This window comes from Poromitra crassiceps (genome assembly GCF_964638095.1).
Source record: "Poromitra crassiceps genome assembly, chromosome: 6".
Classification (NCBI taxonomy): domain Eukaryota; kingdom Metazoa; phylum Chordata; class Actinopteri; order Beryciformes; family Melamphaidae; genus Poromitra; species Poromitra crassiceps.
This window is the reverse complement of record NC_139627.1, coordinates 3,785,283-3,801,657: the sequence shown is the minus strand read 5'-3', so window position 1 is coordinate 3,801,657 and position 16,375 is coordinate 3,785,283. Positions and strand designations below refer to the sequence as shown.

The 16,375-nt window shown below is 42.9% G+C and overlaps 1 protein-coding gene across 1 annotated transcript; it reads right to left on the bottom strand.

Moving 5' to 3' along the window:
* Nucleotides 1–51: 51 nt before the first annotated feature.
* On the bottom strand, nucleotides 52–7,390 carry gnat2 (guanine nucleotide binding protein (G protein), alpha transducing activity polypeptide 2; the record flags this gene model as incomplete). The annotated part of the gene is made up of 8 exons (XM_083638980.1): nucleotides 52–242; nucleotides 1,238–1,391; nucleotides 1,519–1,648; nucleotides 1,767–1,895; nucleotides 2,411–2,568; nucleotides 2,683–2,824; nucleotides 3,532–3,574; nucleotides 7,285–7,390. 8 exons carry the CDS (start codon nucleotides 7,388–7,390, stop codon nucleotides 52–54), a joined length of 1,053 nt encoding a protein of 350 aa, XP_083495106.1.
* Nucleotides 7,391–16,375: the final 8,985 nt, after the last annotated feature.

Here is a 16,375-nt window from a genome sequence, read left to right as displayed (position 1 = left end):
ATGTGGTGGTCACTTCTCACCTTTTGCGTCTCTCTTTCCCACTTCAGCAGCTTAGAACAGACCGCAAGACTTAAGGTTCTCTTTGATGATGATGTCCGTCACGGCGCCGAACACGATCTCCACGTTCTTGGTGTCTGTGGCACAGGTCAAGTGGCAGTAGATCTCTTTCACGCCCTTCTTCATGTTCAGGTCCTGGAACTGCTTCTTGATGTAGTCGCTGGCGTCCTCATACGTGTTGGGGCCTACGGGAAATGAGCAGGTGTGAAGATGGGAGTTACTTTAGTAAACAGTAGGGATGTCACAATATATCGTCCCACAATATATCGCGATATCAAAACGTGACAATATGTATCGTTGAGATGAAATCTCATATCGCGAGAAAAATAAGCTGAACATGGTCGCACTGATCTGCATCTGATTGCATGCTCGCTCTCCTTTTCATTGCTTTGTTTGAACAGACGAGGGACGTTACAGACACGGAGGATGAAAATGCTGAAATGACTAAAATTAGCATGGAGGATGCCCCCTCAACTTAAAAATGGATCGCAAAGAAATATTGTTAAAATATCGTATCGTATCGTTATCGTGAACCCAATATCGTGTATTGTATCGTATCGTGAACTGAGTGTATCGTGACACCCCTAGTAAACAGGGTTCAAAAGTTTCGTTTCAAAACACCTGACCTTATTTACGTTGAGACTCGCTGTCGGTCAACTTAAAAGTTAATTACACGCATAATAAGATTTCATTTCATTCTCGGGAATCTCGAGATGGATTTAGTCTGTCTTTGATCCCGCGATCTTGACAACAACAATTTGGTCCGGAGCGAAGTGGAGAGCACACGGCGGACAATCTCTGAGCCTCCGCTCGTTTCTGAAACGTGCTCACAAATTCTTCCACAAATGAGTGACCTCGGTCTGTCGTCTTTTGAATTCTTAATGCATCTAGCCTGGAGTTCTCACCCCCTCCATCAAAATTAGTCAGCAAGTGCATGAACTGTGACTGTCGGCGTGCAGCAGTTCATAAGTCATGATCCATTAACCCATTGATACCTGATGCAGCATTTGTGTGTATGTCCCTCATTTGTGTGTGTATCCCTTTAAGACCGCGAACCGCGTTAACGCGGTTCGCGGTCTTAAAGGGATACACACACAAATGCTGCATCAGGTATCAATGGGTTAAGGCAGAATTGGTCCCAACAGGCACTCGGGCTTGATGGATCTGAGCTGGCCCTTACCGTCATAGTCTGGGAAGCAGATACTCAGGTGGACTTTCTTGATCTTGTCCACGAAGAGATCCTTCTTGTTGAGGAAAAGCACGATGGAGGTGGTCGCAAAGAACCTGTGGTTGCAGATGCTGTTGAAGAGATGGAGGGACTCGTGCATGCGGTTCTGGAAAGGTCAGAGAGGAACAGGGCACGTGAGTGACTGATCTGTCTTTACGTATATCTTATATCTTTTATATATTTTTTTTTTATCGTTGGGGGGGGGGGGGGGGGTCATTGGGGTCCCGACTCACCACTTCATCATCCTCTACCAGCACCATGTCGTATGCGCTGAGTGCTCCGCAGAAGATGATGCAGGTCACACCCTCGAAACAGTGGATCCACTTCTTTCTCTCTGACCTCTGCCCGCCCACATCGAACATCCTGTTCGTCAACGAGTCAAAAGAAGTCAATCAAAACGCGATAATGTCCAGGTGGTTCGTACTAGCGTAAACATTGTTATGAGAGTTGTGGTGCGCTTGCTGCTGGTGCAGTGACTAACCTGAAGTGCAGCTCTTTGCAGCCAAACTGTTCTTCGATGATACCAGTAGTCTTGACTCGAGATCGCAGCACATCCTGCTCAGTGGGGAGGAAGTCTGACTTGCAGATTCTGTCCATTTCATTGAGGTAGCTGTGGACGGCAAAGTAGAAATCAGATCTATATCTAGATCTGATGTATAGTCTTTATCTATACCTCAAGATGGAGCCCGTTCAGCGGGAGTTGAGTGTTCTCATACTTTGTTACCACAATACTAAATTCCCATAGTAGACAGTACGGCTGGGCATATATCGTACAATATCAATAGCATGATATGAGGCTAGATGTCGCCTGGAATTTTTTTAATGTTACTTCTTCATGGTCTTCAAAGGCTGCCTTATAGTAAAGTGATCAAATCTTCTGAAGTTATTAGCCTGTTCTGATTGCGTAAAATGTGCAAACAGTGTTTGCCTTTCCTCCTCATGAGATCCACATTACTGATTACAAATGAGTAGAGTAATCAGTACTAATGATCATTACTCAAATATCTTATTAAAGCAATAAACACGCCAGTCCCCAAAATATTGTCTAGTTATCCATATCGAGGTATTTGATCTGAAATAATGTTGTATTATTTGTGACACGGCGGTGTGGTTTGGTGAACTCACTAGCCAGCAGAGTCGTTGAGTTGGTACTCAGCAGCTCTCTCGAAGGCGGCCTGTACACCAGAGTCTCTCCACAGCTTCTTGATGACGTCGGCCAGCTCGGCGGGCATCGTGCCTTCCTCAATGGAGTCCGACAAGTTCTGCAGCTTCTGCGCATCCTCCTGTGGTCGCACACGGACAGAACATCTCTCAAGATCAGCACATACAGTACTATGTCCATCCAAAATGTAAGCATGTCTAGTATACATTCATGTTTTTTTCGTGTAGTACGAGACCTGTGCAGAGCCTCCGCCAAAACCGATGCCCAGCATCTCCATGCCTCTGATGATAGCCAGAGCGGACTGCAGGATGTTTCCATAGATGACTGCTCGGAACTCCAGCTGTTCCTCTTTTGTGTAACCACCTTGATGCAGAATCCTTGAGAGAGAGGGGAGGCGAGTTGAGGGGGATGCGAGTCAGTCGAGGACATCTACCCTGTGCTCAGAGCTGAGTTGGGTATGTCTATGTCATATTGCTACTGATGGCAGTAAAGTCTGGAAATAAACTTCAAGTACTAGGGTCAAATAGAGTTTATGCTGAGGTCCACATATTACTTATGGGGGGGGGGGGGGATTAATTCTAGTTTTGTCCCATATCTGTCACTGTCAAGCTGAGGCTGCAGTGCAATCTTCATAAAAGCATGACTTCCGTGACATTTGGACGATACTCATTTCAGTTTGAGTCTAAACTACGTTGGTTTCTCATGTGCTCTGTTGGTGCACACACACACCACTGGGCTACATGAACACAAAGGAAACGCTGTCACCTGCTGCTCACACTGCCACCCTGTGGTTTATTATTGCTAATTGCATTCAGCTCTCACCGCCAGAGTGGTGTTGAGTAACTGGACAAAGGCAAAGTGCTGACGAATCAGTGCAAGCGGATGTTTGCCCCTTTGACCGTTCTAATTGGCTCCACTGCAAGTGAAACGGACTGAGACGGGGGGGGGGGGGGGGGGGGGGGGCTGATGTGTGTATTCCCTACCGGTGAGTTTAGAGGGATTTGACACTGACATGTCGTGTCCACATGAAACCATTATTTTATTATTTTAGTCCAATCACTTATACCCTTCTAGTTTTACTTACTTCATTTGTTTGACAATGGTGCTTTTCCCCGACTCACCAGCACCTGGAAGAGAAGACAAAGATTAGGATTGTTGATTGATTGATTGATTGATTGATTGATTTAATTGATGCAAATATAGGTGATTTAGCCACCTCCCTCGCGTGTTGTTATCACAGTTAAAACCCATTTTAATGAAGCTACATACTGTAACACCGACAACATGGCCACCACAGTGTTTATCTGTCCAACATGCCATTGAACAGACGGACACTGTAGACAACAAACATGGATTTCTAACATGATTACAGGTTAATAAACTGGAGACTGTAAGTGGCTGTATTGCTTTGCTAGAGGCAAGAGGAAGCAGCAGCTCACACTCAGGCCCGCATCACTACAACCCAAGGTGGATGTCCTGCACTGCACTGCACTCACACTGAGCTCTGTCCACGGGCTAATTGCTTGAGCCTTCCACACACGTCACTCCTGTTATTGGCTCACTCCTGCCTATAGAACCTATTATAGGTTTCTATCCTGGTCTCAGTCAGTCAGTAACGAGTTGATTGTGTTCGAAACCCCCGGTCCGTCCCACGTCCTTTCTGTGTGGAGTTTGCATGTTCTCGGTCCGTCCCGCGTCCTCTCTGTGTGGAGTTTGCATGTTCTCGGTCCGTCCCACCCACGTCCTTTCTGTGTGGAGTTTGCGTGTTCTCGGTCCGTCCCGCGTCCTCTCTGTGTGGAGTTTGCATGTTCTCCCCGTGTTCGTGTGGGTTTCCTCCAGGGTGCTCATGTATGTTAGGGTTAATGCTCTGCGTCAGTGTGTGTGTGTGTGAGGCACTGGCGATCCTAACTCGATTTCCAAGGGACAGCGGTTGAAAATGAGCCATCTGGCTAACACATTTACAGTAATGTCCACTAATGTGCATTGTCCCTTAAATAAATAAATGTGTCATAAAGTGGTAATGTGATAGCGTCCGGATTGGTTTCTTGTGATGGCGTCAGGATTGGTTTCTGTCCACTGTGATGATTTTTAGATTGCATTTACTTTCTCTGTGTGAGTCATTCCTCCATGCTGTGCTCGTTACGTGAACGTCCCTGTAGGCTTAAGTCCTGGCCTTTCAAGTTTCAGAGTTGGGGAGCTCTAGCAGACCAGACTTTTAGGCTGTTGTGTTGCAAAAGGAGAGGTTTTCTTAACATCTCCGGTACATGTTCACAGCTGATAGTGCTGAAAATGCAAATCCTGTGACAGCATCAAACTGAATTGCTCAACATGGTGAAAGTAAAATCCGTGGATCCATATTAGACCTCCATTTCTTTCTCCCCCCCCCCCCCCCCATAGCGTGGGAAAGTGGCTGTTTCTGTAACCATCTTAGGAAACGTCGTTTGAGGAGATCAAACGATTGCATTTGTCTTGTTCTTGAGAGGCAGTTGCTCGAAACACTTAAAACAACTTTGAAAGGATGACTTTTGGTGCAACTCTATTTAGTTGTCTTTGATGGAGACTTCACCTTGATGGAGAATTCTTTGCAAAGGAGAAAGACCCCGTCCCCCTCCTCCATGTCACCTCCATGCAAATACTCAAGAAGTACCAGGATTTTGGTCCAGAAGAGCTTTAATCTGGACATTAGAGGCTAAGTCACAGCTTCTGTTTCTTCTGGACAAGTGTGTAGAAGTCCATACGCAAAAGAAGAGAGGATTCCCCACACATTGTGCTTTAGTTGCAATAAACTTTGATATCCTCTCTTCTCTTGTGTACAGAACAGCTTTAAAATATGACGACTGGCTCTAGTGCAGTGGTTTTCAATCATGTGCCATTGAGGCCTAGAAGGGGATACTAGTTTTCATGCCAGCTGGTCTCACTGGTTACTGGTTAGTCACCTTGAAGCAGAATGTGGAGCACTAACTAAATCAGCAGGTGACGCGTTTGATTTGAATGGAAAAACTGCACACTATCATATGGGCCTCCATGGACACATCCAGCATTGACCAGCGAATACACTTCAACACTTCTTCCATTGTCTACCAAAGTCCACAAGGTGGCACCCTTCCCAGCTGTTCTGACTCAGGCCAGTTCCAACTGACTTTATCTCTGATACTCTTAAGGCTGTCTGCTGAAGGCTTGAAACTCCTCCACATACAGTATATCTGATGGATGTAACTGTTGAATCACAGTGTTTTGACTACAGATTTTGAAAGAATAATCCTTTTTTTTTGCAGCCATGACAATTTTGCCAGCCCTGCTTTTAGGTGAACTAGTTCACTACGATTCCGTTTTTCTCGCAACTTTTGTTAAATATTTTGATTTTCACACGTATCACCGGTGCCATTCAGACACAGCACAGAAGTTAAGGTCACTTTAGGAATCTATAAAGCTATCTTATCCTGCATGGTGATTGTTTATTTACACTATATACAATAAGATTATTGCGTTTCTCACATTTGGAGCACACACTGATGTCATGATAAATGTTGCCGTTGATGATGCTATGCTGATGAAACACACTTTATATGTCACATCATTTACGAGTTGAGGGACCAACATAAAAACCCGGCAAGTGGATCTGGACTAAACCGGTTAGCTAATCGGCTTGACATATCATCACTGCTCTACCGTGATTCCTTTAGACTGACGGCTATGATCTTTTAAGTACCGACGTCCTTCCATTAGAATTGAAAAGTCACTCTTCATTTTTGCAAGGCTGTCAACATAGTCTAGGTACATTTGAATAATGAACATATTTGCCGGTGCCACCACAATTTCATGTATATTTGGCAAAAAAAGAAAATCTATACATAGTGGACTATCTTTTCTTTTTCAAATTTTTACAAAAATAAAAGCTCCACAGTGGTAAAACCGCTCTGCCTACCTGTACGAGTCTACTGTATATTCTGCCTAACATTAACATGAAATTGATTGATGATGATCATCTTCATTTGATATATTTCTCCAGGTGACTCTTGTTTTGCCTGAGAAAACCCACCATGCAGACTGACCTTAATCTCAGATGACTGTTAACCCTCTCTCTCTCTCTCTCTCTCTCTCTCACTCTCTCTCTATCTCTCTCTGCTGCCCTGACTCCATCTAAAGCCGTGTCAATTTTGTTGAACAAGCTCCTCATCTTCCATGTTCTAATGAACTGATGGAGGTGTCTTCTCCACAGACACCAAATCTGCAGGGCCTCTAAGGCCCCTGAGTATATTCCACATCTAACTAAACCGTAACAGATGTGCCAGTCCCGGTTTACACCTCTAACTAAACAGTGAACAGATGTGCCAGTCCGGGTTTACACCTCCTCAGATTGCTCGTGTCCAAGACTTGAGGAAAGCTCGGCAAATTCGCCTATAAAGTCCTGAGAGGCACATCCAGCGTTGACCGGTGATGAATACACATCCTCACTTCTTCTTCCATTGTGGTGAAGGTGTTTAACATCAATTAGTTCTCTTTTTGGAACCATTCGTTCAAGTCTGGTTTAGCTGTCAGGGCTCAGTGAAAGCTGACAAAATATATTTTCACTCAACTGTGTTCTTTTACCCCTCTGCATTTTATCCTTGAGTAACACCTGACTGATAACAAAGTACTCTTCTACTGCAGACCTGTACCTCCATAGGAGGTTTTGTACCAACAGAGTTGGAAAGTTACAAAGTCAAACCTGTAGAATACAGAAACTTCTGAAATATGACAACCTGTGAATCTGAGCAGCTCGGCATCACTGCAGCCTGGGACTGAAGGTCCATAATGCCACTTGGTGCACCACTACTAGATGTTAGAGTCCACTTACCAAGCAGTAATAGCTTGACTGTTTTAGCATCCTTATCGGCATCAGCCTGGAGTTGTTTTTCCAACTCCTTCGACTTTTGATCTTCAGCGCTCCCTCCTGCACCCATGGTGTCTTCTTCCTCCTCAAAATCAAGTTCCTCGAGATAGGAAATTTTGACGTTTCTCTCTGAGCAGCTACCGAGAATCTGGACGCAGCGCTAATCGTGCTGAAAGGCGATTTGAGAAGCGGAAGGGGATTGAGAGGGAGGTGCTTGAGCCTTCCTGGCTGCTTAGACCTTCTTTCGATTAGACGATCAGATGGACACTGCTCAAGGGTCAACTCAATTCAGGAGCTCTGTCCAGCTTAAACCCGTGTCTTAAGGAGGTGCCTCTTCCTGATTGGCCAATCAATCCAATTAGCCTAAGGGAGGGTCAACAGTCAATGATGCACAAAAGGGAAAATGAAACAACTCGCCCTCAGTAGATCAGAGATTTTCAAGTGCACAATTTCAAGGTGTTTCTCCCCATGTCTGGAATGTGTTGTATTGGGTTTGTGTGTGTGTTTTAAGTTTGATGTTTATTTGGATTACAATTAGCTACAGCGTTGCAGCAGCTATTCTTCCTGGAGTCCACAAGAATAGGTGTTATTATGTTAGAGATATTAACCCTAACATACTGTCTTTGATGGTGGGAGGAAACCCACACAAACACGGGGAGAACATGCAAACCCCGACACAGAAAGGACCTGGGACGTACCAGGGTTTGAACCCGGGGACCTTCTTGCTGTGAGGCAGCAGCGCTAACCACTGAGCCACTGTGCCGTGCTTGTGTGTGTGTGTGTGTGTGTGTGTTAGTGTTAGTTCATTCACAACTATGGTGCAGTTGCATTGGGAAACAATTCACACATTCCCAGCCTACACTTCACTCCCATTGGACTCTTCAGTATTGTCCTATTCAAAAAAAAAGTGTCAGTCACATGGATGGAGCAGGGAGGGAAGCATTAAGATCTGGTAAACTTCTTACGGTTAAGACGTTAATCCCAGGAGGTGGTGTGGTGCCGGCTAAATAAAGCAACTGTCACTGTACCCTGGTGTTTAATGGCATCTGAACATTAACACTACCCAAGTGTTACGTTAACTCACTGATAGCGTGAATGGGCTTCAATATTCAGATGGGTTTGTAAGTGTTGTTGGCTGATTTTATTTTTTATGGCCAACTTTTTATTGTTTTCTGACTTGATTTACCCCATTGGGGCAGTAGAACAAAACATTGCCAATACTTTACATACAGAACATTTACCGTCTATGCGTTTATGTTACATAATTGCCTAGATGCAAATATCAGGGATGCAAACTCGTCACCTTAAGGTGACCGTTACCTTTTTCATCCCAAAATAGGAGGATTTCTGAGTGGTTTTATGTCTGCCCTGGTGTCTGTCACCTTTTTCACTGTCCATGACTTTGCATCCCTTGATATATATAACCTACCGACATATACATGCATGCATGCATACACACACACACACACACACACACACACTTTAAAATAGAAGGGCATATACACAAAAGCGTGTTCGATAAATATGTATACACATATTCTGGTCCTGTACCTCCCATCCATCCATGTGGTTACGAATGATCACCTGACCCTCTTCCTCCCTTCCCAGTTCTATGATTTTCTAGTGTTGCCTTTATAAGTCATGAACACCAATGAAAAACGGAATCGATGAAATAAATAAATCACAATTAAATAATTTGGTAAGCATACTGTTTCACCGAGTATAAAAAAGCATACAAATTTCCCAAACATCCCTCTCATCTTCATCACACAGGCTATATATGTCAAACAAATTTTGTTCGCCTAGTTACAGTATTTCACCGATATCAGCCTGAATGGGCTTCAACATACTAATATTGAGATATTGTTACTGTGAGATAGAGGCTTGTACAGTAAGTGTGCTTTGTCTTAAGTTGCTAAGTGTGTTGTGGCAGGATTGGAGCCGTTGATCTGTGAACAGGTCAATCTTGTCGGCTTAAAGATGGAGGTCAGTGGGCCTTGTGTGGTCAGGACTGTTACATTACGTTCAGGACTGTTACATTACGTTCAGGACTGTTACATTACGTTCAGGACTGTTACATTACGTTCAGGACTGTTACATTTCGTTCCCGCTCCTGCAGACTGCTCTGTTGATTAGCGCAATATACTGAGATATTTTAGCTTATATTTTGGCTGACAAAGTGCGTCACAAGCCTAAACACTGCAACGCTTAGTTTAGCCCAGTTTAGTGTCCCAACAGTGAACATTTATTTGATTTAATTTACCTTTTATAGATGCTGCTGTAGTATATTGATATAGGCATAGGGTATCCTGAAACAGAAAAACCGATTATTACATCACTTTCTAAACAAAATGTTCTGCTTTTGCTCCCAGGCCTGGCAGAGCAAATTTCCTATGAAGAAGTTTCCTTTTTTTAAACACACCACCAGTTTCTCATAATCATCCAACTCAACAGGAACAGGACAGGGAGAACTAATATTTTCCAGATGGTATACAAAATCCTTTGAGTACAATTGTATTATGTGATTTATTATTATTATTTTTATAACCCATATGCGAGAAGCAGCTGTCCCACATTTTCACGTGATCTAAAAATAAAGTGTGGACACCCCTGGTATAGGCCTACTGTTTATTGTAGTGACTGCATAAAGTGATAATAAGTCTACTTGAAGTTTAGCCGTTTGGTTTAGTCGGCTTTGACTTTGTTGAACTTTTTGTAATTAAATTAAATTGAACAATCTGCATGCAGATAGAGCAACAGAATTATGAGCTGATGTTTCTTTTTGCATTGACTGAAAGCCATTTTGAACTCGGAAGTACAGCGTTGTCGCTGGTGTGTTCTGCTGCCATTCAGCAGGAGGATACTATCTGTTAATCAGGCTTCTGGAGCCACACCCAGCTCTGAGCGACTCCAGCCAGCCTCCAAATCTGTGTCTAAAAATCACCCGATGAAGCTTTTCTTATTCTCAAACAAGCAAACAAATACATAACTCAATAATAAACAAACACACAATGATTACACGGACAGGGACTGTAATAGTATAATATAAAAACGAATTTTATGTAATTTGCCTCTTTTGAAGTGTTTTGTAAAACTTTCATTGGATACCTACTGTGTTCCTATCTGATTATGTTTATTATAGATGAAGCAGGTGTAACAGAGCTTGGGTCTGTCCTCCAGCCAGTCTGAGATCCATTTGAATGACGTCAGGGTCAAATAGGCTCAGAGCTTCTACCGGATCAGACTTGGACCTTTGAAGAGTTGCAGCAGAGTGACACATGAAAGATAATAAAAAAAAATATATATATTTTAGAAACTTCCACATAGGATGCACATAGTGTCGATCTACAGGTAAAATCCATTTTTATAAAGTATTTGTTGTCTGCAGTTTTTGACACATTGCTCTCATTCCAACAAGTTTCAACCTTGTAAGCATTCAATCCCACATGGGAACTTCTGCACAGTTACTTACTCTCAAATCTACAAATTATTGACAGACCAACGGTCTTTCTATGCTTTATTAACAAAACTCAACTCATAAACTTTTCTTATTCGTACTATTTCTAGAGCGAGTTGCACTTTCCATTTCACCCTGCGGGGGGGGTACTGAGCATGATGCTCACGTCACTAAGCATGGAGCACTAATTGCCTGGGGCAGGTTGCTTTAGATCTAAATCCCCAGGCTAATCATGGCAGCCCTCTAGCAATGGCGGCCAATCCCATTAGAGGCTGTGGGAGGGGTAGCCCGGCCGTGTGCCAATCCCATTAGAGGCTGTGGGAGGGGTTAGCCCGGCGTTGTGCGCACTCCCTGCATCTCTGATCTGTTGAGGAGATTACCCACAGAGCCTCAGATCAACCCCCAGAGGCAGGGGCTTAACACATCATGGTGTCTTCTGGGCAGAGCAGGGGAGCATGGGGGGGGGGGGGTAGTTTTTTGCAATATAATACGGTACGACTGGGTTGACTTTATTCATTGACACATTGAGACTTGATTCATTGATAACACAACAATCCATTTTGTACACTTTGGATCATCCTACACATGTATGAATCGTCATAGGCTTACATTTAAAGCACGTTCAGACTTGGGCCTTCAGGCTCTCAACACAAAAACAACCAAACCACCCAAATAGGTAGATAATCAGCTAGGAAGATCATTTAAAGACATACAAATGACCATGTGATAATGGAATATAAAGTAGGCTATACCCATTTCCCCCCTGTGGTAACGATAAACATTGCTATTGCAAGAAAGAACATCCTCAGTGGAAGTGGAGAAGCCTTTATCATGCTTTTCTAAATGCAATCGTTCCCACGACAGAAACTACTGTATCTCGCTAACATCAATTAAGATCCAATTAAGGTTGTGTTTGATAGTAAGTGATTGATTCTCTCTTCTATTGATGACTTCTGCTTCTGGTCTCAGAGTGGGATGGGGTGTGCAGATTCACTGTAAAATCCCTTTGCCAGCTCCATTACAGTAGCTGGACAGTGGCTTTCTCCCACTGAGCAGCTTGTGTGGTTTACTCTCGCTGATGACGCATGGGAAACCATGGTGATTCCACAGTATTTATTTTACACACAAGATGTTGTGATACTCTCCATGCTCAAATCCTCTTACACACACACAAAAAAACAAAACGTCTCGCACCTCCATCATGAGATCAGCATGAAAACCACGAACTTAAGCAGTATTTAAATTAGGGGTCGTGCTTCTTTTTCCACGTGAATTTTCTTTAATAATTATAACTTTTTTCCCTATACAGACAATATTGATCTTTCTGTACATTCATGTAAAAGGATGAATTAATTATTACATTATGAACTTTTCATTAGGCAAAACAATTATTGAATGATCACTCCCCCCCCCCCCTTGTGTGCGATGCATTAAATATTTAGTGGCCAAAAAATGTGTGAAAATGGTTTTGTAACAGAACAAATGTTTAATTCTTATGATTTCTTTTTTTTTTATGTTTAGCCGTATTTGTTTGAAGTTGAATTTGTTTCAGTGCTGGAGCTAGTGGGGCTGATTTCAGTGACTAGAAGAATGGGGATGAGAAAAATAACTAATTACTCTCTCTAATGAAATAATGAAATCTGCAAGTGCTGACACCATGACTTATAATACCACCTTGCAGCAAAGCGAATATTGTAGATTTTAGGGTCAAATAAATCAGTGTAGTTATTATATGTTTGTATTGTAGACACAGAATTTCAGTTTGATCTTCACCTAGGGCAGCAGTAATTCTGAAGGGCACTGAATAGTCACAATCAGTACTTCAAATTATTATTATTTTGTCTCATATTCAGTTTTGAGCAGAAATGCAAAGTTTGGATTTAGCAAAAGTATTATAGGCCTACTACAGCAAGAAGGTGAACTGGTGACTCAAAACTGTAGACAGATATCTGTGACAACCTGTCCAATGCATGCTGGGATAGGCACCATGGACCCTCAAACCCCCCCCCCCCCCCCCCCCCCCCACACACACACACACACACACCACCGCCACAAAATCTGAATTATAGATTACAATTATAATCTTATAGATTAACTATATGTGGCACTCATATATAGAGACACAGAGACTCAGATATTTGATGATGTAAAAGTGCCATGGGAGGTCGTGTGTCAAAGGTCAAAGTGGGATATTAGACTGCAGCTCAAGAGAGATTACAATAAGAGGAAGTAAGGGAATGTCAACAGAGTGGACTTAAGGTGGCTTTATTCATCATCACACTCTACTTTTACCATACTGTTATTAGTCTCCATATGTCACAATCACCCGTTACAGTCTGATGTAGTAGCTCCGCCTCCTCCTGTTCCAAGGACAGGCTGCAGCTCATTGTCTGCACTGCGGAGTGGCTCATCAGCTGTTCGAGGGCCTCCCTCAGCGAGAGGCATGACACTATAGAGAGCCAAAGTGAACGTCACTTCCTGCTTCAGCACTGTACCAGAGATTTTCTTCCGCAATTTATTTTCCCATAGACATTTTGTAAAATGTTTATAAAATAGTTTTTAGTTAATCAAACCAAACGGTTCAGCTATATTTAGAATCGGGAGAGACCATAGAACATTTCACTTGGACCAAAACTTTAAAAAAAAAACGTTGAAAAAAATATTTCTTTAAACCCGCATTTTTTTACGTTTTGGTTCGAGTGAAATGTTACGCGATCTCTCCTGTTTCTAAATATATCTGAACCATTTGGTTTGAACAAGTAAAACTATTTTTATAAGCATTTTACGAAATGTCTATGGGAAAATAAATGGCAGATGAAAACCTCTGGTACAGTGCTGAAGCAGGAAGTGACGTTCCACTTTGGCTCTCTATAGGCCAGACCATAGACATATATAAGGCTAGATGGCTTACCCGCGCTGCCGGTCAATGGAGAGCGACGTCGTCGCATGGTGGCCATCTTGCTACGGCACCACAGCTTTATATATATCTATGGGTTAAAAAAACGCTAACATTTTATTATTATTTTTGGCTCCAAATTACACCAAACTTAAACTGAAGCATCATCATCATGAGATGAATTCACGCACCTAGTTTCATGCAGTTTCATCCATTTTGCTAGGAGCTATGAGCATCTGTTGTTGGGTTAGTATTATCACATCAGATGATCATAACTCCTAGGGAAATGGATGAAACTGCATGAAACTTTGTGCCTGAATCCCTCTCATGGCATAGATGCTTCGGTATAATTTTGGTGTAATTTGGAGCCCATCAAAAATATAGTGTTTTTTTGTGTTTTTTGTTTTGTTGTTGCCATATCTCGGGAACGGAATATGCTTGTAATAAACCAAACCGTTTGTAAATCCGTCAAGATTTCAGCAAGTTATGAGTATTTTTGTCTGTGCACCCTCCAACAGCTACCAGAGAACGTACCAGAAAGCCTGCCGTAGCAAGATGGCGGCGCTTCAACGACGCTGGTGACTCCGCCTTAAGCCATCTAGCCTTATATATGTCTATGGGCCAGACCCTGTCTAACCACTCAAGCCATCTGTTCCACAGCCTTTCCTCTGAGAGATGCTTTTGTCACTTGAGCAGCGTCATCGAAAGACCTGTCACCTACAGACGACCGTCACTCACACCCTGCAAAGTAACCCCCCATAAACCCTGAACTCCTCATCCCATTCAGTAGAAATGTTTATAAGCCTAATTACTGTTGCAAAGTGTGTCCATACTGTCTATATTTTGCTATCGTTAGACTGGTTTGCCGATATATATCGGGCAGATTTTGGCCTTTGTTTTAATATCGGACTAGTTCTGATACCCGTTGGAGCACACACTCACTGGCCATTTAGTTAGGCCTCGTTTCATAGTCCACTTCCCTGGCTGATTCCAGCTCCGCTCGGGTGTGCTCCATCAGTGGCTAACGAATGGAGCTCTCCATGGTGCTGAACCTGTGTTCACTCATTTTGTCCACTAATCGGCAATTTTTGCCCACTTAGTTGGCCTTAATGACCTAATTTCAAAAATCCGGGACCACCGCCGGTAGATGTAAGCTAGTTGTTGTCTTTGGAGCTCGCAATGTCCCTTCAGTACCAAAAACATGCTTTAACTTAGCCCTAATTATATAATTAATGCTCTTATATTTGCATTTTCAGGACATTTGAAGCAGTAGGCTGTCTAGATCAGTTTCAAGATTAATCCATAAATCATCTAACATAAACAATAACTTTCTATGGCTGTTTGATATGGGCCTGTTCTAGGTTCATAAAAGTGTATTCCATTTCTTTGTTGGTGTTGTAAAAATATCTATTTTCACATATTCTTCTTTGAGCTTTACCTTAGCATAATGATGCTGCTGAGGAGCTTACCTCTCTGCAGTTAAGATTATGGTGCAGCCAGTTTCACTAGTTCCCCATAGTTGCCATAAGAGGGCGCTAGCTCTGCTCTCTTTAGATTGCAGTTAATCATGTAGCCTAAATCAGTTTGCACCAGGGGCAGCTTTACACTTGTCGTGCTTTTTCATTTTGATTGGACAGCGTTCATCTGTTTTGGATGGAATTATTTGTGTGACAGTGGATCTATAGCCCAGTGGTTCTCAAATGGGGGTCCGGGGCCCCCCAAGGGTCCTTGAGGGGGTTCCAGAGGGTCCCCAGCCAAAAGGGGGGTCATTTATTTTCACTATAATTCCATTCATAAGTAACACAATGACTATTTTGGCCATGGTTTTATACACTTTCTGTAATAAAACATCTAAAAGCATCAATCTTATTATCATATGGGGGACGGTGGGACAAAATCCTCTCAAATGGGGGTCCGTGGTCTAATTTTTGTCAGTTTAGGGGTCCTTCATGTGAAAACATTTGAGAACCACTGCATATAGCCTACAACCCTCCCCCTTCTCTTTCTCCCTCTCTCTCTCTCTCTCTCTCTCTCTCTCTCTCTCTCTCTCTCTTTCAGCCAGCGGGTCAAATTGAGCTGACCCCTCCACAGGACCGAGTGGAGGGGTCCATATTCAGAAAGCCATTGTTATGTAAAACCCAGAGTCCCTTAAGGGGGGTGTTCGGGGGGAAGGGGGGGGAGGTGTTGGAGGTATTCCATAATGTGCGGTCATCTGCATTTCTGGACAATTGCCCAAAATGGATTCCTACATGATGTAAACCACTCCTGAAAAGAGGATTTGTAGTTAATTCCTATAGGGACTCATGATCATTTACATGTTGCAGCCATCTATATGGACGTTTGAAAGTCAGTATAGTAGGCCTATCTGAAAGGATTGAGAGATCACAGCCCATTAATGTCTCTTTTTCTTCTCTTATATGTTAAGATTTGTTTTATGTTACTTGTTATTGATTACATACCCATTATGCTCTGGTCAATCGACTTGAATTGTGCCCCTCCTGCTGTGAGATTTAGATTCTAGTAGGCCGCTCTCTGCTTCCCTCTTGTCATCTTTCCCCTCAGAGATTTTGCAACCCGGTGACTTTGTTTGTTTGCGTCTCACCACAGGCTCCTGCTGTCTTCCAGTGATGCTCCTGCTGTTTCTGTTACTGTAATGTCAATTATACTGTGACCACTACTTTTCTCCCCGTTGGTTTTCTCAC